We start from the raw sequence: 21,528 nt of genomic DNA on the forward strand, positions 1-21,528 counted from the left end.
TGGTTGGCATTTTGGCAAACAAATGTATTTTGTTGCATTTTCACAATGTTTTAATTAAATCAGTTACTTTTAAATAGTCTAATAAAACCTAACAACTGAGATGTTCCTAAGTGTCAAACTAGTTCCCAACTGCAACGTAAAACAATTATTATATTTATTCACCTGAGACTGTTTTAATGTAATATGCACTATTACAACCACTTAGACATAAGCAAGCTTCCTTCATTACATCTATAGATCAGTGGTTGCAACATTAAGCCATTGGTCTCAAACTCAATTCCTGGGGGGCCACAGCTCTGCACACTTTAGCTCTAACCCTAATCAAACACAGCTGATCCAGCTAATCAAGGTCTTCAGGATCACTAGAAACTTCCAAGCAGGTGTGATTTGGAGCTAAACTCTGCAGAGCTGTGGCCCTCCAGAAATTGAGTTTGAGGCCACTGCTTTAAGCTCTTTTCTCTGCGCATCGAAGCGCCACCCTCCAGTCCAGCAGGGGGCGGTAGTTCATCATAAGTGTCTTTGTTCACCGCCAATAACAACACAATCGATAGAAGAACAGAAGAAGACAACAATAACATCTCGAACTCTTCAGTTTTCTGATCTTGTGAGTAATTTGAATGTCTAGCAGTTGCCTCTGTAACTAAAGTAAACTCAGTGCTGGAAACTGCAGAGGTTCATTGAGGGAACATTAGTGCGGGTTTTAGAGGGCATTTAAAGATTTATTTTCATCATTATATATATATTTTATTTATTTTTTCTGTAATTTGGATTCACTCTGTATAAATCAGGTTTGCTTTGTTTGCCAGGCTGGAGCTGAATCAACCACAATCAGCCTGACAGCCCCTATTTTGATCTAACAATTTATTTTATTTATTTTTTAAATCTAAACACTTTGGATCTAACAGTTTGCTTTTAATTATATCTTAGAACTTTAAATTACCCATATGCTTAATGTGGTATTAGAAACTTCCCTACTGTCTATGCTGATTAGATGGCTACCTAAAACTACTTGACATCAAGGTAATTCACAAGTTTTTTTGTTTCTTTTGTTTTCAAATTTACACTAAATATAAATTGTTTAGAGCTATTTTAGGCCCATATTCATATTCTGTGCGTTGGTCAGGTTACAGCAGTGACAGAAATGAACATTTATGGAAAAGTACTTTACTGGAAGAATTTTGCCCCCTTGTTAGATGTATGCATAATCCCGTAATGTTAATTTCTTAGATTTAATCAGTACATTCAGCTAGAAGAATAAAATTATATACGGCTGTTAACAATCAAATTTAATCAGTATCAACAAAACCCATCTCTGCACTGAGAAACAGACGACATGGTTGTTATTTAAAGATAAGTTCACTTCAAACCTGTATGAATTTCTTTCTTCTGTTGAACAAAAAAAGACATTTTGAAAAATGGTAGTATCCAAACAGTTGCTGGGCACCATTGACTTCCATAGTATTTTTTTTCCTACTATGAAAGTCAATGGTGCCCATCAACTATTCGGATGCATAAGACAACGAGCGCAGTGCTGAAAAGGGGCGTGGCTACATAAGGTCTATATGGAACTTAGTTTTGCCTGTAAGCGAAGATTTTTTCCTCCTGTTTTTTGACATTTCAAATTAAATGAATTTTGAAGCAAAATATATGTAAATATATAAGTAACTGGATTCAGTGTAGTACAATTTAGTGATTTACAAAATGCGTTGCCTCATTTTAAGTATTGTGCACAAGATTTACTAATCCATTCTGTTTCTTGAATGTTTTGTGAATAGCACTCTTTGTGAAAGGCCTACATCCCTGTTTCAGTGCTGTGACTGTCATACTTTAAGCACTGTGTGATTTTCGTCAGAATTTGAGCCGAATTCTGACTCATGAGATCCTTTTTTTTTTTTTTTAGAATAGCAAATTTCAGCTTTGTTGTGCGTAGTTTGTTGTGCAGTGTTCGTGTATTTGTGTTTGTTCGCTCCTCGCCAGGGTACCGCACAGCTGAAGCAGAGCTATGAACCGATATTGCCCTTAACTCAGTGCTTTTCCCTCACTGCGTATGCCGACAATACACAAATGTATCTCCCTTTGAAACCAGTGGAGTGCTAATTTACTTTTGGCATGTCTGGGGGTAGAGGTCTGCATTCCCGCGGCTGAACCGCGGGACCCGACCAGATTTCTTGCGACACGGATTAAGTTCCCGAATAAAACTCGGTTGCGGTCGGTAACTCTGGTGCAATTTGAACGGGAGCGGGCGGTCTAACAATATCCCGTTCCCGACATCTTTTCAGAACAGCATGTCTGCTTCATTCAAGCACTGGTACAGCCTGCACTCGACTGTTATGCACACGCTGCACTTCATTTTATTTGCGAGGTCTGTGCAGCATGTGCATAACGATGCTCAGAGCAGGCTACCGGTGGTGAATATACGGCCCGCAGACAGAACAGGCGGGTTGTCGATGAGTGACAGAGCAGAATAAAGATGGAGCAAAGTGTGGATGCGCTGTCCTTGAAGAACGCTCAACTCGGTTTTGTTTATAATTTGCTTAGCCTATAATTTTAAATGACAGATGTCGAATTTATTTATTTTTCTTCCGAACACTTTTCCTAGGCTACTGTGTTTACAGCAAGATGTTAAACGAATTTAGTATTTTGACAAGAGAATAAAATAGGCTGTTTTTGTACAACCTACATTTATTTCCCTCTGCGACACTTGTTCCTATTGTGTTGTAAAAGTTAAACGAATTGTATCCTGACAAGACCAATAAAAATAAGGAATACTATTTTTGTACATTTTTATTTTCTCTGTGACAATTTTTTTTTCCTACTGTGTTGGCAGCAAAATGTTAAACGAATTTTGTGTCTTAAGACACAAAATTCGTTTAACATTTTGCTGTCAATAAAAGACACTTGACAATACGAATAAAATAACAAATACAATTTTGTGCAGACTACATTTTTATTTGTTAGCCTATCTGTCTTTCTTTCAGTAGAGGAAATTTAAATGTTTGATTCTGGAAACGAGATCTAAATTTAGCGGGAACGGTCGGGTCGGGAAGAAAATTATTCAAAGCGGACAGCGGGTGAACAAAGAGTTAATATATCGCGGGAGCGGGTGGGTGCGGGATATAACCTCGCGGGAGCTGGACTTAAAAAACAGTCCCGCGCAGATCTCTATCTGGAGGAGGTTAAGAGCTGGATAATTTGGTTCAGCTAAACCAAAGCTGACATTATGCTTTTTGGCCCTGCCAGAGCATGCACAAATATTGCCACATATTTAGGCACATGGTCAGACTACTGCCATGACCAAGTAAAGAATCTAGATGTTGTGTTTGACCCAAAACTGAAACTTGATAAGCAGATTAATGCTGTGGTTAAGAGTTGCTTCTTCCAGAATAGGTCTATTGCATGATGAAAGTCTATACCGTCGAGAAAAGATTTAGAATTATTAAAGCCTTTGTTCTGTCTCGCCTTGACTTGCAATGTTTTGTGTGTGGGGTCCTGTCAGACATCTATATCACTTTTGCAATTAGTGCAGCTAAGAAAAGTCATCGTATTTCTCCTATTTTGGCTTCTCTTATGTGGCTACCAGTGGACTTCAGGATAAAATATAAAATTCTGCTATATGCAAGCAGTGCATGGGATGACTCCTGCTTGTGTCAGAACTTATTGCTCTTTACCAAGCACCTAGGTTTTTAAGATCAAGCAGAAGGCATTACTTGCTGTTCCTCAAACTCATTTAAAAAGTTTTAAACTCATTTCAGCTAAAAAGTAAAACTGACGGAGCTTTTTGCATCTGATGCTGCATTAACGAGTAACGGATCTCTTTTAACATATGCTGATGGTGGTATTGAATTAAGTCTTAATTTATTTTCTAAAAAAATCCCTTGTGGCCGATATATGTAGTGAAAAAAATAAAATAAATTGAAGTAGTATTTCATGTTAAACGTTGTTTTTGGAATTTCCTTGTCTAAAATAAAGCTGCTCTTATTTTCATTGATGGCTGATTACAGTGTTCGGACATAGGCTATTTTAGACTGTTATGAATTTTAATTATAGGACTATGCATTGTACAATAGATCTAGCCTATGTTTTAAATACTTTTTAATGAGGAGTAAGCTGATTTAATCTTTTATTATCCTTGCTTCACGTCAGTTGTGCGGTAATGCACTGAAATTCAAATTAGCTAATTGTAGTAGACCTACAAATGTGATGATAAAAGTACCATACTAATAGTAATAATTTAATACGTCAGTTTGAATTGCCAAATCCTCTTGATATCACGGATAGCTGTTAAAGATATCTGGCTATCGTCATCGTTGGGTATGTACAGTGCAAGCACATGGTGAGCTCCAGTGCAAAAGCCCCTATGGTTTATTTAAAAGGAGGGAGCAAATTAGTAAGTTGTAAGTCATGGAATTAGTAATTGACATACATTTTTTCCCTGTGCATGTCATGTTTAGGGCTCCATAGTAAATACATGAAAATAATTTAGCTTAATTCTCTGTTTCCTTTTTTTTTTTTTTTTTTTGCCGTTTTATGCCTTTTATGTAGATAGGACAGTAGGTGGACAAGAAGTTAAGTGGGTGAGTGAGAGGGGGTGGGATCGGTCGTGAGCTGGGATCGAACTCGGGACGCCCGAAGCGAGACGTGTAGGTGCGCAGCCCACGAGGCCATCGGCATTGACGTTTTTCCTATTTTTAAACAAAATTGAAAAGCACAAACTGTTTCTCGTTTCTGATTATTATTTATTTTAAGTTGAAAATAAAATGAACAGGTTCATAAACAAGCAGGTCTTCATCTTTTACTATGCGGTAAATTAGAGTTACATTGACCTAACTTTTAATTTAGCGTATTCTTAATTCTGGACATCATTTTACAAATAATCGCTGAATGATCAGTAATGTCACCACCAGCAGTTGTTTAATATGCAAAATATGCATTTTCCTTCAGATATGGTTGCAGGCAGCATCATTTTAAGTGTATATTAATTCAGTGCTATTGATTTAAACAATGCTTGACTGAAGTGAAGAGAGGCTGATGAGATTTAAAATGTGTACATTAATGATGTAAATCAAGGTATCCTAATATAACCCCCTGGAACGTGATTTGGAGCAATTTAGATTTTATGATTTGCCATTATCCTTGAACGCAATAAGGTTAGTTTTGACCGTGATTGGATTAATTTTTGAGAACCAATTAGGCTGGTTCTGTTACGACGAAGACCTGGCAACCCTGGTGTCCTCCGATTCTCAAAGTGTGTTTTTTAAGAGCCACTTCTTTAGAGTGAAGGCAGTTAATTTTAATGATAAAATATGGCCAATACAACACATTGGGTATTAGATTAGAAAACCGGTGACTGAGTAACCCTGCTGTGTTTGGAGTTACTTTAATTATACAGTAGCTCTGCTTTTTTACCCAGTTTCAGGCACAGTGGTCATTTAAGTTTTAAAATGCATTTAATTTATATTGCATTGTTCAATACAGTTGAAGTGGAATTAATTGTAGAACATAATCAATTTTTTTCAGATCTGGTCCTCCACAATGAGCTGTGATGTTGTAAAAATGCAGTTTACTAAAGAGGAGAATGATGATGATACATGCCATCAGTGTGGAAAGAGCTTCTCAAGTAAAGGAAACCTCAAAGAACACACGAGAATTCACACTGGAGAGAAACCGTTTGTGTGTCAACAGTGTGGAAAGAGCTTTGTAAGTCAAGGAACTCTTAGCACTCGCTTAAGATCTCACAGTAACGAGAAACCGTTCAAGTGCCCTGAGTGTGAAAAGAGTTTGTCACATGAGAATTCACGCTGGAGAAAAGCCTTTCTCGTGTCCTCATTGTGCGAAGTGTTTTTTAACTAAAACCCACCTTCATACTCACTCACGAATTCACGCTGGAGAGAAGCCTTACATATGTGATCAGTGCGGAAAGAGTTTCAAATGGACAAATACTTTCATAATTCATAAACTCCTTCACTCCGGAGAAAAGCCATTTAAAAGTGTGATCAGTGCGATAAGAGGTTTGCTCTGGAATCAGACCTAAAGGGCCACACTAAAAAAAAACGCACACCAAAGAGAAGGTTTTCATGGCTTATCCGCTTTAAAGACCATCTGAAAATCCACTCTGGTGTGAAAGACTATTAAAATATCGGCTGCTATATGGACTAATTTATTAAAACAGTTATTCCACGAGGAGCACTGAACCAGAGTCATGCACTGACTGGACGGAACTGACTCTTCAGGAGAGGTTCGATGATGGCATTTTATTTCCATCATATCTCCATAGTAGTGTATATGTATTATAATTAAAGCACTGTTAAGAACATTAATGTTGACAAATACATAATTACAATAAAATATAGAAGAATGAATGAACACCGTTCATCCGTTCAAAATTGCTTTCTTGGCCTATATTAAGGGATCCCTGTGTGTTTTTGGTGACGAGAAATTATTTTAGGCTTTGGAAAAAATATGATGAGAAAAATGGCACTCCAGGATTATTATTAATAATGTCATTAATGCACTTTAAAAAAACAAAACAAACAAGCGCTTTGACGGCAGGTTAAACTCAATTAAACGCGTTCTAGCCTGTAAGATTAATCGGATATAGCCATACAACATAAACTTAAATATGTGACACATATTTATTCAAATATTACATTTTAAACAATTTATTATGCAAAGTGCTTCAAAAATATATGGAAAATTGAAAATCAAAGAAAGAGTTGGCTAAAATAGGCTAATAAAATTGACCAACATATGCTATATATTCAGTAAATTACAAAGTAATTGCAAAAATTACCAAGTTTGTAAAAAATTACAAAGTATTTATTTTAAGGCTTGTGAATCCCGCAGTTGTCGACTGTGACTGGAAGCAGGGGAAATGGGCTACTTTCTTTCTTTCTGGGCGAATTCTGAGTTGGTTTTGAGCTGGTGATATGAAGTAAACCCTGTTTCTAACAAGTATATTCTTTAAAGATGTATCATCCAGTCATGAATTGACATTGTTTCACATATTAATATATTAAGTTTAGGACCAGAGGCACATGAAAATTGTTCAACTAAACCCAAAGCTTTGAATAATTGCCTTTTATTCTCTGAAGAACAATACGGTGTCATCAGCTGCTCAGTTTTAACTTCTCTTTTGCTGAGATATTCCTTAAGTTCTGCAGCATCAAACCACCTTAGGCTTATTTTGACTCATTTATCTCATTACTTTTGTATAAATTAATAGCCTATATATGATTGCATGTCATTATCTAACATGTTCATTCAGCTCATTGTCGCGCTGGCTGGTTTCAGCAAACCTCAGTTGGTTCAGAGAGCTGTCAATAAACTGTTCAGTAAAACTGAGAATTTATATGCCTCACTTTTGTCTGAACTGTTTAAAATGCAACTTGTAACAATCAATAAATGCACAATATAAGGTGTTTCTAACATATTTTAACATAACATATTTTTGTAGCTAATTGTTTGAGTTTATCAAAGTGAAGTATTTTTATTTATTTATTATTTTATCAAAGTGAAGTATAGGCTGCTTTTGGCGGTCCGAACGCGTCATCTGCGCATGCGCACTAATAACCATAAGACATAAATACTTAGCCTATTTATTATGACTGTGCTAATAACGGCGTCCACTACGTGGCATCATAAGAAAGCATTTAATCTGAAAAGCAACTAATATACATGTTTCAGTACATTCTTTATATTTTCCTTCAGTGTTACTCGGTGTTCACAGTTAAACGCTCCACCCTCCGGTCCAGCAGGTGGCGGTAATTCATCTGAAGAGTCTTTGCTCTCCGCCAATAACAACAATAGAAGAAGAAGAACAATAACAGCGCGAACTCTTCAGTCTCGTGATTTAGATATTGTGAGTAATTTTAATGTCTAGCAGTTGTCTCTCTGTTAAGGGAATTTGGTGGCAATTTAATCCCAAAAGTCATTTATGAAGTTTAGCGGATTCACTCCGCATTTAACGTTAAATCTGGATATTTTAGTTTGTCAGTCTGGAGCTGAACCATGCTCCTGTTCAGATCTAACGATTTACTTTATGTACTATTTTATTGGATGTACTATTTTATTTTATCTTAATACTGTATATTATCCAAAGTCCCTATATCAAGTTTCCCTACTATCTATGCTGATTACATGGCTACCTAAAATTACTTAATATTATTAAGGTTATTTACTAGGTAGTCAATTTTTACAGACTTTATTTTGCTAAAATATTAAGTATACAATCACATATAAATGTATTTGGTTGGTGTGAGAGTTTGCAAACCTGTTTAAATGCATTTTTCAATCCTGAAACTCTGCAGTGTCCATGTGGCTGCTGCTCCTCTTAGCAACAAGAAAAATAAGACTTTAATTCAGATAGTAAATAGATATAAGGCTATGCAAGTGAGCAAAGAGTGGGACTATAGTATCATGTCTTTTATCTGTTTATGATCTTCACTGAGTCGGTGAGCTCTCCCTGAACAAATTAAACATCTCTGATTGGCCCCTGTGTTCCTGCGCTCAACTTTATTGACGTTACAGTTGACATTTGAGGCTTAATGCAATAGAAATGCAATAAGTTTTTCAGTGAGAGTGTTTTCAGCTTGTTCATTTTCATTTAAAAAATGGCATGAAGTTGCTTCAAACAGTAGTATAAACATCACTCAGTGTAAATTGTGATAATTGTAATTAATCGTGGTTACAATTTCAAGGAAATAATCAACAATTATGATTTTTGTCATAATTGTGCAGCCCTGCAATTATGCTTTCTCAATACAAGTAAATGTGGCACACAAACAAGATGACGCTCTCATTCATCATTTAATTAACTGTTTGAAAAAGTAACCGAGTGATGCATCATTCTGCCAAACATCCCCTTTTCATTTAAGTCCTTTAAGTCATATGGAACAAAATTTAATTCCTTTTTTTGTTTTGTCTTTTTACAGATCCGGTCCTCCATGCCACATTGCAATGAGCTTTGACGTTGTAAACATAGAATTTAATAAAGAGAAGAATGAGGATTTTACATGCCATCAGTGTGGAAAGAGCTTGTCGTGTAAAGCAAGTCTCAAAGACCACATGAGAACTCACACCGGAGAGAAACCGTTCACATGTCCTCAGTGTGGAAAGAGTTTCACACGTAAACAATGCTTAATACGTCACATAAGGGTTCACACCGGAGAGAAGCCGTATGTGTGTCAGCAGTGTGGAAAAACATTCAGAAATCGGGGAAACCTTAGGACTCACTTAAGAGTTCACAGTAATGAGAAACCATTCAAGTGTCCTCAGTGTGAAAAGAGTTTTGTATGTAAAGACCACCTCAACGATCACACGAGAGTTCACACCGGAGAAAAGCCTTTCTCGTGTCCTCATTGTGCGAAGTGTTTTTCAAATAAACGCAGCCTTGGTATTCACAAACGAATTCACGCCGCAGATAATCCATTCTTGTGCTCTCATTGTGGGAAATATTTTGTATGTAAAAGCAACCTTGAGAGTCACATCCGAATTCACACCGGAGAGAAGCCGTTCACATGTGATCAGTGTGGAAAGAGATTCAAATGGACAAATAGTCTCCGAATTCATAAACTCCTTCACTCCGGAGAAAAGCCATTTAAGTGCGATCAGTGCGATAAGAGGTTTGCTCTGGAATCAGACCTAAAGGACCACGTGAAAACTCACACTAAAGAGAAGCCTTACTTGTGTTATGTTTGTGGAAAGAGGTTTTTATGGCGGAGCAGTTTTAAAGAACATCAGAAAATCCACTCTGGTGTGAAAGAGTATTCCTGCACAGATTGTGGTAAAGCCTTCACTGGAGCCACTCAGCTGATAGTGCACCGCAGGATCCATACTGGAGAAAAACCTTACAAGTGTTCGCATTGTGACAAGAGTTTCAAAGAGTCAAGACCCCTAAAAGACCACGAGAGAATCCACACGGGAGAGAAACCGTTCCAGTGCCATCCGTGCGGCAGGAGATTCACTCATTCTCAAAGTGCACTGATGCACAGAAAGAAGCATTGTCCGAAATTAAAGTCAATATGACTGGATAAACAAGACCTTAAGAGCTCAACAGTTCATGAGTGCTGAATTATTGCCCTTGTTTTACTGTTATTTGGGATTTGAAATGTGAAAAATGTTCAAACACACATTACTGAGCATGCTGTTTTTCACGTAACATACATGATCTGTAGTAAAGTTACCAATCTTCATTATTATATGATTGTTTATACACTTGTACTACTGAAATTGTTTATTAGAATTCACTGCTGCTGCTGTAAAAATATGAACAAAATGAGGTCCAGTTTCTGTTGAATTGGACATTTATTAAAGCAAATATTCCACTGTGAGCACTGCACCCGAGTTATGCTTCACATCCTTACGTGCAAATTTAAAGTTCACTGTCTTTATATGATTGCAACCCTGAAGGGAACTATATTCAGAAATGTTTTCCTTTAGTGTATTTTTTCTTCTTCTTGTTACCTCCTGAATTTACTATCAAAATTACTAGAGTAACAGCACGGGACAGCCTACAGTAATAATCAAGGGGGAAACTATTCATAAACAAGAAAGCCCAGAAGTAAATATTTGGGCAAAATTAAAAACAATAAAACCGCTGAAGTATTTCTTAGCAAGTTCTGCAGCGTCACACCACTTATGTCTTTGATTATTGTATTCAGCACTTTATAGGCTTTAGACTGATTTAATGTAGTTTGCTCTATTCACAGACATGAAATATCATCCATTCTTCATTTCCTTCCACCGCTTCGTGATGCCCATATAATAAGTTATTATTCCTTTCCTGTTAATATAACCTGTATACGTCTGTAGAATAATAACATTTCTTGTCATAATGAAGATTTAACATTCAGTAAACTTTAGAGGAACAGAAACAGAATCTGAGCTGATGACCATATTTAAGGGACGAGTCTCTTTCACCCAAAGTTAACTGCCATCATTTCTGTTCTAGAAGCTGATTAATCATTTGAGGTATTTTTCTGTGACTTGTTCATTCGGCTCATTGCTGTTTAGGCTGTTTTTTAACAGACCACCATTGATTAATGAGCAGTCAAAACAGTAAAACTGAGAAATTGTGTCGAAATACTGTGCTTTATATCTGTAAAAAAAACAAAACAAAAAAACTTGTAGCCTAGTTTTGGGGAAATAACAGGTGTTTCTAACATAATTTAAGAGAACATTTTTAATTGATTTCAGTAATAGCAAAGACTAAGGGACTTTGATAAAGTAAAGTATACCTTGGGCTTTTGGCGGTTCGAACGCATCATCTGCGCATGCGCACTAATAACGGAGTCCACTGGAACGCGTTTAATCTGTAATACGTTTTGCGTAGCAACACTTTAAACTCTTTCCCTGCGCATCGAAGCTCCACCTCCAGTCCAGCAGGGGGCGGTAATTCATCTTAAACTTCAACAATAGAAGAAGAAGAAGAGCAATAACAGCGCGAACTCTTCAGTCCTCTGATCTTGTTCTGCTGTGTTTGGTGAGTGCTGGTTTTAGTTCAGTTTAATCATTGTTCTCGTGGTTTAGGTATTTTGAGTAATGCTGATGTCTAGCAGTTGTCTCTCTGTAATTAAAGTGTCCGAGAGCATTTGGTGGCATTTAAAGATTTCTTTTCATCTCAAAATGTCTTCATTCATTCACGGAGTTTAGCGGATTCACTCCGAATTTAAATCAGGTTTGTGAACTTTATTTTCCTGGAGCTGAATCAACTACACGCCTCTATTTGAATAGAACAATTAATTTTAAGTTTTTGACAATTTTAACCTTAATGCTGTAAACTACCCACATTCCCTATTTCAACTTTCCTTCCTACTATGCTGATTAGATGGCTACCTAGAACTAACTAGAAGATTTAGGTAATAATTTACCAGCAAATCAGTTTTTACTGGCATATTTAATAAACTATTCATATAAAATGAAATATAAATTTTGATGGGTCACGTGAGAGTTTGCAAACCTGTTTAAATGCAGTTTCACTCCTGAAACTTTGCAGTTGCTCCTCTTAGCAAAATGAAAAATAAGACTTTAATTCAAATAGTGAATAAATTGTAGGCTGCGGAAGCAAAGAGTGGGACACTGTGATACTAACAAAAAATTGACAGAAATGAACTTTTACAGTAATGGGGATGTTTGCTTCCTTTTTCTAATCGTGTTACTTGTATGCATCATCTTATGTCAGATTCTTACATTTAATCAATAAATAATAAAGCAACGTAGGACTGTTACCAGTCAAATTAAATCAGTATCAACAAAATCCACCTTTGCACTGCAGAACACCGATAACACAGACAGCACACTTGAAGTCTCTATAATGTCTGTTAAAAATCGCTTCATCTAAAGCATTGCTGTGCACAGTCTTTAAAAGTCAGTTTTACATGCATTTCTAAATCATAAACATCTTAAAGACATTTTCTAAATGTCTGTTTAATGTCTGACAGGAAACGTCTGCATTTTCATCTGCAATGCACCTTTAGGACATCCAGTAGACGTCTTGTGCGCTGATTGTTATTGAGCCATGCTTTAGTGTGACAGACGTTATTAGCTGACAAAATGCATGTAAACGAATGATGTAAATATCATGTCCTTGGTGTGAGTTAGTTGTTTATGAACATCAATATGTCTGAACAAATTAAAACATCTCTGGAGGGTTGTCTGTTGTAAATTAACATGATTGTAGTGGGTTTTTTTTAACTGTATTAAAATTGTCAAGCTAATTACACAATGTGCCAATTATTTAAACTAATTAATGTATTATCAAATTAATTAGATTAGTTAATTGGGAATGTAATAAGACCTTGCAAAAAAGTAGGTTTAGAAAGAAATATGTTGATTCAACATACAAAAACAATTAAATACTGAAATATGAAGTTATTTTTAAAAAGAAAGAAATGTTACTCAAAATATAAAACTAAAAGCGCCAGTAGGTGGCAGCAAATCGTTGTCTATATGAGTGAGTTCAAACAGGTGATTCATTTAGAAACTAAGCAAATGATTTGCAGCGTCCCAATGTGCCTACTTATACTACACCCTTAAAAGTATGTACCGTTTTGGTGAAGAAAAAGTACACACTTTTGAGTGTGTGGTTGAAGAGTAGGCAAGCTTTTGCCAAAGCTCAATGGATTGTGGGCAATATAAGCCATTAGAGTGTGCACGGATCCAGACTTCAAAAATCTACCTGAAATAGTAGACCATCCAGGGACTTTTTGCATGCTCTTTAACTTTTTAATCTAGTTCTAATCTCACATGCTATTTAGGATGGATAGTATGAACATTGGGACGCAGGGACTGTCGTTATGGTTGGTTCACTGAATTATTGACTCAATTGATTCATTCAAAATTCATTCAGTAAGGAAACACTGCAGTGTGTTAATCAGGGTTTTATAGGTAATATTTTTGTCAGCAAAATTGCACAAAAACAGACAATATTGTGTCTAAATTGTAGCACAATATTAACTTATTGTCTACTGAACTGTTGTATAAAATCAACATCACATTTGCAATCTTGCAGATATTCAGGGGGGAAAAATCTGCTCTCTTGCTTGATTCGTGTGATATTGCTGAAGTATATCATTTATAAATATAAAACAAACCCATCCATTAGCATTTTTTGCCCTCATATCTTTTTTTTTTTTTTTTACACACAACTGCATCATGTTCCTGCATCAAGGAACTGTATCAAGGTATGAAAACGGATAGGTCTGGGACAGGGTGCATTAAATTCGTTAATATTTTCCCCCTCATTTACTTTATCTTCATTTTCAAGTAAAAACTTTCATGCAACCTATTTTTCTTTCTTTCAGACGATGATTCTGAAATAAAACATGCACTGTTCGTTATAGTAGCACATGCAACGTTCACGTGCATCTAACTGACTGATAAAACACGCTCGTATTTCAGTGTTGCTGTTAATGTGGTTATTTTATCCGATACACTGAACAAAATTATAAACGCAACACTTTTGTTTTTGCCCCCATTTTTCATGAGCTGAACTCAAAGATCTAAGACTTTTTCTATGTACACAAAAGGCCTATTTCTCTCAAACATTGTTCACAAATCTGTCTGAATCTGTGTTAGTGAGCACTTCTTTGCCGAGATACTCCATCCACCTCACAGGTGTGGCATATCAAGATGCTGATTAGACAGCATGATTATTGCACAGGTGTGCCTTAGACTGGCCACAATAAAAGGCCACTCTTTTATCTCGGCAAAGGAGAGGTGCTCACTAACACAGATTTAGACAGATTTGTGAACAATATTTGCGAGAAATAGGCCTTTTGTGTACATAGAAAAAGTCTTAGATCTTTGAGTTCAGCTCATGAAAAATGGGGGCAAAAACAAAAGTGTTGCGTTTATCATTTTGTTCAGTGTAGTTTGCTTCATAAAATTCAGTTCAACAGCTTTAAGTTAAAGAGGGTAAACTTTATAACTCGACTAAATGAAATGCACATCCATGAATGAGTGCTATAGGGTCATTCTGTGTCAACTCAACCAGAGGTCCCCGGCTGGTCACCATTGGCACATAATGCAACAAAGATTGCTAAATTCAACAAATTTTACTAATGGATCTGCCAATCTCTGGGTAAAATTAACATTATGATGCTCCCATCTTTCTTAAGTCAATTTCTCAGGTGAAAATTGCCATTTTGATCCCCTCTACAAAATAGTGGATTACTCCGTAAATATTCATCCATTACATTTAATATTTTGGCTTTCATCACTATACAGGTTTATCTTTCTTCAGAATAAATATTAGCAAAATCAAAAATTTGAGTCGGGGACCTCTGGTTGAGTTGGCACGGAATGACCCTATAGCCGGGGGTTAAATTGGGATTTGTTATGTTATCTATCATTGTGTGATGAGGGTACAGCGAACCAGTGTTGCCAGGGTAATGGCACAAGTGGGCTATTTTGAAAATACAGTTCGTGGGAAAAATTAGAGCCGTTATTTGGGCTACTTTTATAATGTACCGCGACCGCCCGAAGTGTATATAGACAAATAAAAATTAAAATAGACCCTTTTACTAATGTGTATTATACTTGGAATGTATCACTGGCAACTTAAGAACGGAGAGGAGGTCGTAACATCAAACAACGTGAGTTTCAGCAGAGCATACATGTTAAGGCTTTTACACAGGGACACTTAATTTCTAGCGATTATCGCCGATTTGATTGCACAGATACTATTTAAACTAAACTGAGCTAGACAATGACATCTCTGAATTCAATAATGAAATGCCTTTAACTGAAAATTGAGTGTTTAATCTTATCATTATACATTACTGACACTCTATCTTCCAATTTGATACTGTTAAGTGCTTTGACACAATCTGTATTGTTAAAAGCGCTATATAAATAAAGGTGACTTGACTTGACTTGACACAGCAGAAATAAACATGACAACAGCCACTATAGATTATATAAGATAATAAACACATGATTACGATAGGATATGGTCTGTATGTGATTTTCTTGAGAAGAATGTGTACATCTGAAATGCTAATTTGTGCAGTGATATAAAAGGCTATAAATAGCATATTTTAACAACAGTAAACAACCAAATTCCACATGTGATCGTAAAAGGAAGTTATTACAAACACTCGATGGTGGTTTGAAGTGAGTTCTGAGTAAAAGTGTACTATTAATCTCATAAATTGTCTTATGTAGCATGATGCTAATATTAGCTCTAATGCAGCTGCAGAACAGGTCCAATTCTTCTTCATAATGCATTTTGTCATAATACTTCATGTAAGGTCACAAGAAATGTTTTGTTGTATTTATTTAGAAATACTTTTGATAATAGTTGGGTAAATGTATACTGGGATTGAAGCGATGTGGCTTGGTAAACGTTTTATTGCCAGTATAAAGGCTGATAATAAAAACGAAAGAATAATGATAAAAGAATAATAAGGATTATGTCTCATACCTGGCAGAAGTGTGAAAGGTTCTGTTTCCTTAAACTAGTTTGTCATGCATTTCTTTTTCAACACATTTATAGGTAAATCCTAGTATTTTAGATTTGTGATTAATCATGATTAATCACAGTCCACGACTGATTAACGCGATTCAATTTTTTAATCGACTGACAGCACTTAAAAAAAAAAAAAAAAATATATATATATATATATATATATACACATACAGTTAGTAATTTAGCAGACACTTTTATCCAAAGCGACTTACAAATGAGAACAATGGAAATATATATGTATTACTTGGGTGTTTTGTTTTTTTGCAAATATGATTTATTCTAATGCAATATTCTCATCGGTTTTCTATCAGCTGTGACATAGGCTATAAATCTGCATGTTTTTATATTTTATCCAAGGGCATTTTATTATCTATACGTTATCAAATTAAATCATTTACACTGAAAAATACAACTACATTAAAATTGAGATTCTTTTCAATTTGTTTTTGAATATACAAACATGTATATGATGGTGGAAATGATGCTTTTCAGCAAAATTAAAACACCAGTAGGTGCCAGTAGTGAGCGTTTAATGAGTGAGTCATTGAGTCGTTCATTCAAACGATTCCTTCAAAAGGCAGATTCATCAGATGTTTATGCATGGGCTAATGAAACTTTGACTCAACCGATTCGTTCAAAACACTGAATCATTCAGCAATGAATCGGATGGTTGCTTTGAGATGCGCTGTGGTTCCGGCAAAAATGTGACCTAATATTACTGTATTTGCTCATTGAACTGTTTATAGAACTATTAAACAGTCGTAATGGTGAGTGATGTTGCCTAACTAACTTAATTCAAAATGGAAAGTTTTTATATTTAAAATATTTACCTCAGTATGCTGAGTTTCTTAGTGTTGCGCGTTTTGATTTCTCCTGGAGAGGCTGCGTGAACCTCACCTCAGCAGCGCAACCTTATACTGTCAATAGATGCATTATATACAGTAGCTATATCCACTATTCGCCACTCACTCTAAATGTAATAAAATCAGAATAATACTTGCGTTTTGGTGTTTACATAGTTATTTTTGGTTAGTGATGTTTTAATCATGTTCCTTGTCTGGCATTAATGAAGCGTTAATGTCGAGCCCTGGAGTCTATGTGCCGGGGCTTAGCCCCGGACGGCCTCGGCCCAATTTAAACCCTGCCTATAGCGTATTCTTCAATCGCTCAGGTAATGTCAGTATGGGAGGGCTGAATTACAGTCTTGTGTACAGTCTTGCATTATTGCAGGCCCTTGCATTCGGTAATATGAAATCAAAAGACTTTTCAAACACATATGTTGAGAATTGTTTATTGTCGATAATGTTGACTAATTGTTTCAGTCCTAGTTTATGGAGTAATGTGTTGTGTAATTCCTTTTTTTTTTTTCAGATAAGGTCATCCATACCGCATAAGAATGAGCTGTGACGTAAAGGAGTTTGTTGAAGAGGAGAATGATGATGATACATGCCATCAGTGTGGAAAGAGCTTCGCAAGTAAAAGAAACCTCAAAGAACACATGAGAATTCACACCGGAGAGAAACCGTTCACATGCCCTCAGTGTGGAAAGAGTTTCAGACAGAAAGAATGCTTTATGATTCACATAAGGATTCACACCGGAGAGAAGCCGTTTGCATGTCAGCAGTGTGAAAAGAGTTTTACAAGTCGTGGAGTCTTAACATTCACTTGAGGGTTCACAATATTGAGAAACCATTCAAGTGCCCTGAGTGTGAAAAGAGTTTCGGACGTAAAGACCACTTCAATCGTCACATGAAAATTCACGCTGGAGAAAATCCATTCTCATGTCCTCATTGTGAGAAGTATTTTTTAACTAAAACCCACCTTGAGAGTCACATCCGAATTCACACTGGAGAGAAGCCGTTCACATGTGATCAGTGCGGAAAGAGTTACAAATGGTCAAATAGTCTCCGAATTCATAAACTCTTTCACTCCGGAGAAAAGCCATTTAAGTGTGATCAGTGTGATAAGAGGTTTGTTCTGGAATCAGACCTAAAGGCCCACATGAAAACTCACACTAAAGAGAAGCCTTACTTGTGTTCTGTTTGTGGAAAGAGTTTTTCATGGCTTATCCGCTTTAAAGACCATCTGAAAATCCACTCTGGTGTGAAAGAGTATTACTGCACAGATTGTGGTAAAGCCTTTACTGCAGCCACTCAGCTGAAAGTGCACCGCAGGATCCATACTGGAGAAAAACCTTACAAGTGTTCGTATTGTGACAAGAGTTTCAAACAGTCAGGAGCCCTAAAAGACCACGAGAGAATCCACACCGGAGAGAAACCGTTCCAGTGCCTTCCGTGCGGCAGGAGATTCACCCATTCCAAAACTGCAATGATGCACAGAAAGAAGCATTGTCCAAAATTAAAGTCAATATGACTGGATAAACAAGACCTTAAGAGCTCAACAGTTCATGAGTGCTGAATTATTGCCCTTGTTTTACTCTGTTATTTGGGATTTGAAATGTGAATACTGAGTATGCTGTCATTCACGTAATGTAAATAATCTGTAGTAAAGTTACACATCTTCATTATTGTATGATTGTTCCTACACAATTGCATTACTGTAATTGTTTAGAATGTACTGCTGCTGCTGAAAAGGAACAAAATGAGATCCAGTGTCTGTTATGTATTTTTTTTAGAGATGGACTTTTATTAAAACAAATATTCCACCATCAGCACTGAAACAGAGTCGTTCTTCACATCCTTACGTGCAAATTTGAAGTTTACTGGCTTTACATAATTGCAGCCTTGAAGGGAATTATCTTCAGAAGTTTCTTTTGGAATTTTCTTTTCAGTTACTGTCACTGAGTGAATTTACTAATTTACTTACAAAATTACTACACTAATAACACAGGCTATAGTTATAATCAAAAGTAGAAAAATAAATAATCATAAGAACACCCAGAAATAAATATTTAGACTTGAAATAATCTTCCATTCTTCATTTCCTTCCATCCCATTGTGAGCTGATACCCAAAATAAATATTTATTCATTCCTTATTGATGTCCATTGTATAAATTCTATAGAATAATAGAATGCCTCATCTTGATGAAGATTTACCATTCAGTGAATTTTGGAAAAAGAGAAAAGGAACCTGTGCAGATCAGCATATTAAAGGGACGAGTCTGTTTCACACAAAATTAACTGCAATAATTCCTGCTGTATAAACTGATAAATGATTTGATGTCCTTTTCATTAACATATTAATTCAGCTCAGTTTAGGTGTTTTTTTTTTTTTTAACAAGCTGCCATTGAATCCAAGAACTGTCAAAAAAACTGTTAAGTAAAACTCTCCCGTTACTAATGTAACCTTGTTTCCTGAGATAACAGGAATGAGCATTGCATTTACCATGCTAAGGGGAAAATGTTTTCTCCAAATACTGAAGCCTGATTTGCTAACGTTTCTGTAGCAGCATGAATAAATGGCATTCCATTCCTAGGGCGCCCAAAGGGAGAGGGACCTATTAGCATGGGCCAATAAATGGCACAGTTAACCCAGAATCAGTGAGGCCCAGGCCATGAGGCCGGAGTTCTCAAACAAAAATAGTCCTGACCACCGATGGCTACATGTTGGTTTAGTCAGCCAAAATCTGTGCCTGAAGGACAGGGATATCCAGACTATAGAACCTAGCAAAGGTAGACAGCGAAGACCAGCTGGCTACCACACAGATATCTCCAATGGAGACTTTAATGAACAAAGCTCAAGAGGAGGTCATTCCACAAGTGGAGTGGGCCCTCTGATGGGCAGTGTAAGCCCACTGAGGCATAAACCAGTACTATGGCATGTATTATCCAGTGGGATAATCTCTGCTTCATAAATAGCAGCCCTTTAGAGTGGCCTCCAAAGCACACAAAGAGCTGCTCTGATTGCTGAAACTGGCTAGAGCGTTCTATGTATACATTAAGAGCCCGGACCAGGCAGAGTAAATCTGCACCCTGCTCTTCCTCTAAAGCAGAAAGAGCTACAAGGGTAATAACCTGTGCTCAGAATGGAGTGAAGAGCACTTTAGGTCAATGGTTTTCAATCCTGTTCCTCGGGACTCCACTGCTCTGCACATTTTGTATGTCTCCCTTATGTGACACACTCATTTGAGTTCATGGAGCCCTTTCCTAATGAGCTGATGATCTGAATCAGGTGTGTAAATTAGGGAGACATGCAAATTGTGCAGAGCTGTGGGTCCCCAGGAACAAATTTGAAAACCACTGCTTTAGGCACATAGTCTTGACTTAAGGATGACTTTGCAGTCGTTAGGCCCAAACCCAAGGCAGGAAGCACTTACTGAAACCACAAGCAGGAGGACAGTCTTAAGTGACAGAGGTCACAAGTCAGCCAAGTTAATTGGCTCAAATGGGGGCTGGTGAAGGGCCCTGAGGACCGTGAATATGTCCTAGGTTGGAACAGTATGAGGGCTAGGCGGATTCAGTGTCCTGGCTCCCCTCAAGAATTTAACGACTGAGTCAATCTTTTCTACAGATTGGCCGGCCATGAGAGTGCGATTTACTGTGATGGCCCCCACGTATACTTTGAGCATGAAACCCCTTATCCCGCAGCTCTTGTAAGCAGGATAAGATGGACGAAACGTTGCAAGATGACAGGTCTTTGTCCCAGATGCAAAGGCTCCTGTCGAAAGGCCATAAATGAAGGCTCCACAACTGGGGTTGGGGATATCAAATCATTGCTCTCGCCTGGGAGAGAAGGTCTTTTCTCAGTGGAATCGGCCATGGGGCTGCCGACAGCAGCTGTACTAACCAGAGTGGGGCCACCAGAAAGACCAAGCATCTGACCTTGTTTACTCATCTAATGAGCTAATGGAGCAGAAAGACCGGAGGGAAGGCATACAGGCGTGCACTGGGCCATTCATGTGCTTTTCGTTCCCTGAGACCGCCTTGGCAGATTATGAACGCCACCATTGTCATGTTGTCTGATTGGACAAAGACATGGTGCCCCTGTAGGACTGGATGGAAGGTTTTAAGGGCCAGAAAAACTGCCATCTTTTCCAGGCACTTAATATGAAGTCAAGTCACCTTTATTTATATAGCGCTTTTAACAATACAAGGCACTGCTTAAGGCTGGACCAGGAGTCAGATGCCAGTTTGCTCTCGTACAGTGCTCCTCAACCTGAGTTGGAAGCATCTGTTGTGACCACGTTGCTTTTTAAGGTCAGTCCCAGTTGGACACCTGTCTGGTAAAGGAAAGGGGCCATAGCGCTGACACATTGGTGGGGACACCTTGATGCGGAGGCATTCCAGACGCCAAATGCAGGACGGGATGTGGGCTTTTAGCCAGTACTGAAGGGGCCGCATGTCAAGCAGGCCCACTGGAACCACAGAGGTGGCCTCCATTAGGCCCAGCATCCCCTGAAATATTCTGAGGAGAAAAGAAACCCCCACTTTGAATGATGCCGCTAGCCGCTGAATTTTCAGTGAACATTCCAGCACGAGCCAGGCCCACCTCTGGGCCAAGGTGAGAACTGTCCCCAGGAAAGCGATTTGCAAGGAGACAAGGAGCTCTTGGCTGTGTGCACAGAGCATGTGCTTTGACCCGACCGGGATCTGGACTTGGG

The 21,528-nt window shown here is 37.4% G+C and overlaps 1 protein-coding gene across 1 annotated transcript; it reads left to right on the forward strand.

Annotated features, from left to right (window-relative positions):
* The first annotated feature begins 553 nt into the window (after positions 1-553).
* On the forward strand, positions 554-18,633 carry LOC131522110 (gastrula zinc finger protein XlCGF58.1-like). Its single transcript, XM_058747364.1, has 5 exons — positions 554-604; positions 5,518-5,697; positions 8,931-10,018; positions 17,344-17,442; positions 17,598-18,633. Exons 2-5 carry the CDS (start codon positions 5,576-5,578, stop codon positions 18,338-18,340), a joined length of 2,052 nt encoding a protein of 683 aa, XP_058603347.1. The 5' UTR covers positions 554-604; positions 5,518-5,575; the 3' UTR covers positions 18,341-18,633.
* The last annotated feature ends 2,895 nt before the right edge of the window (positions 18,634-21,528 follow it).

The sequence above is a fragment of the Onychostoma macrolepis genome, chromosome 02, assembly GCF_012432095.1.
Source record: "Onychostoma macrolepis isolate SWU-2019 chromosome 02, ASM1243209v1, whole genome shotgun sequence".
NCBI lineage: Eukaryota > Metazoa > Chordata > Actinopteri > Cypriniformes > Cyprinidae > Onychostoma > Onychostoma macrolepis.

Bases quoted from the DNA above. Each gene is read 5' to 3' on its own strand.
- LOC131522110 (XM_058747364.1), top strand. From the start codon at position 5,576: ATGATGATGATACATGCCATCAGTGTGGAAAGAGCTTCTCAAGTAAAG. The intron at 5,698-8,930 runs GTAAGTCAAGGA...GTCTTTTTACAG, and splicing joins AACAGTGTGGAAAGAGCTTT to ATCCGGTCCTCCATGCCACA. The intron at 17,443-17,597 runs GTAAAAGAAACC...CAGCAGTGTGAA, and splicing joins GTGTGGAAAGAGCTTCGCAA to AAGAGTTTTACAAGTCGTGG.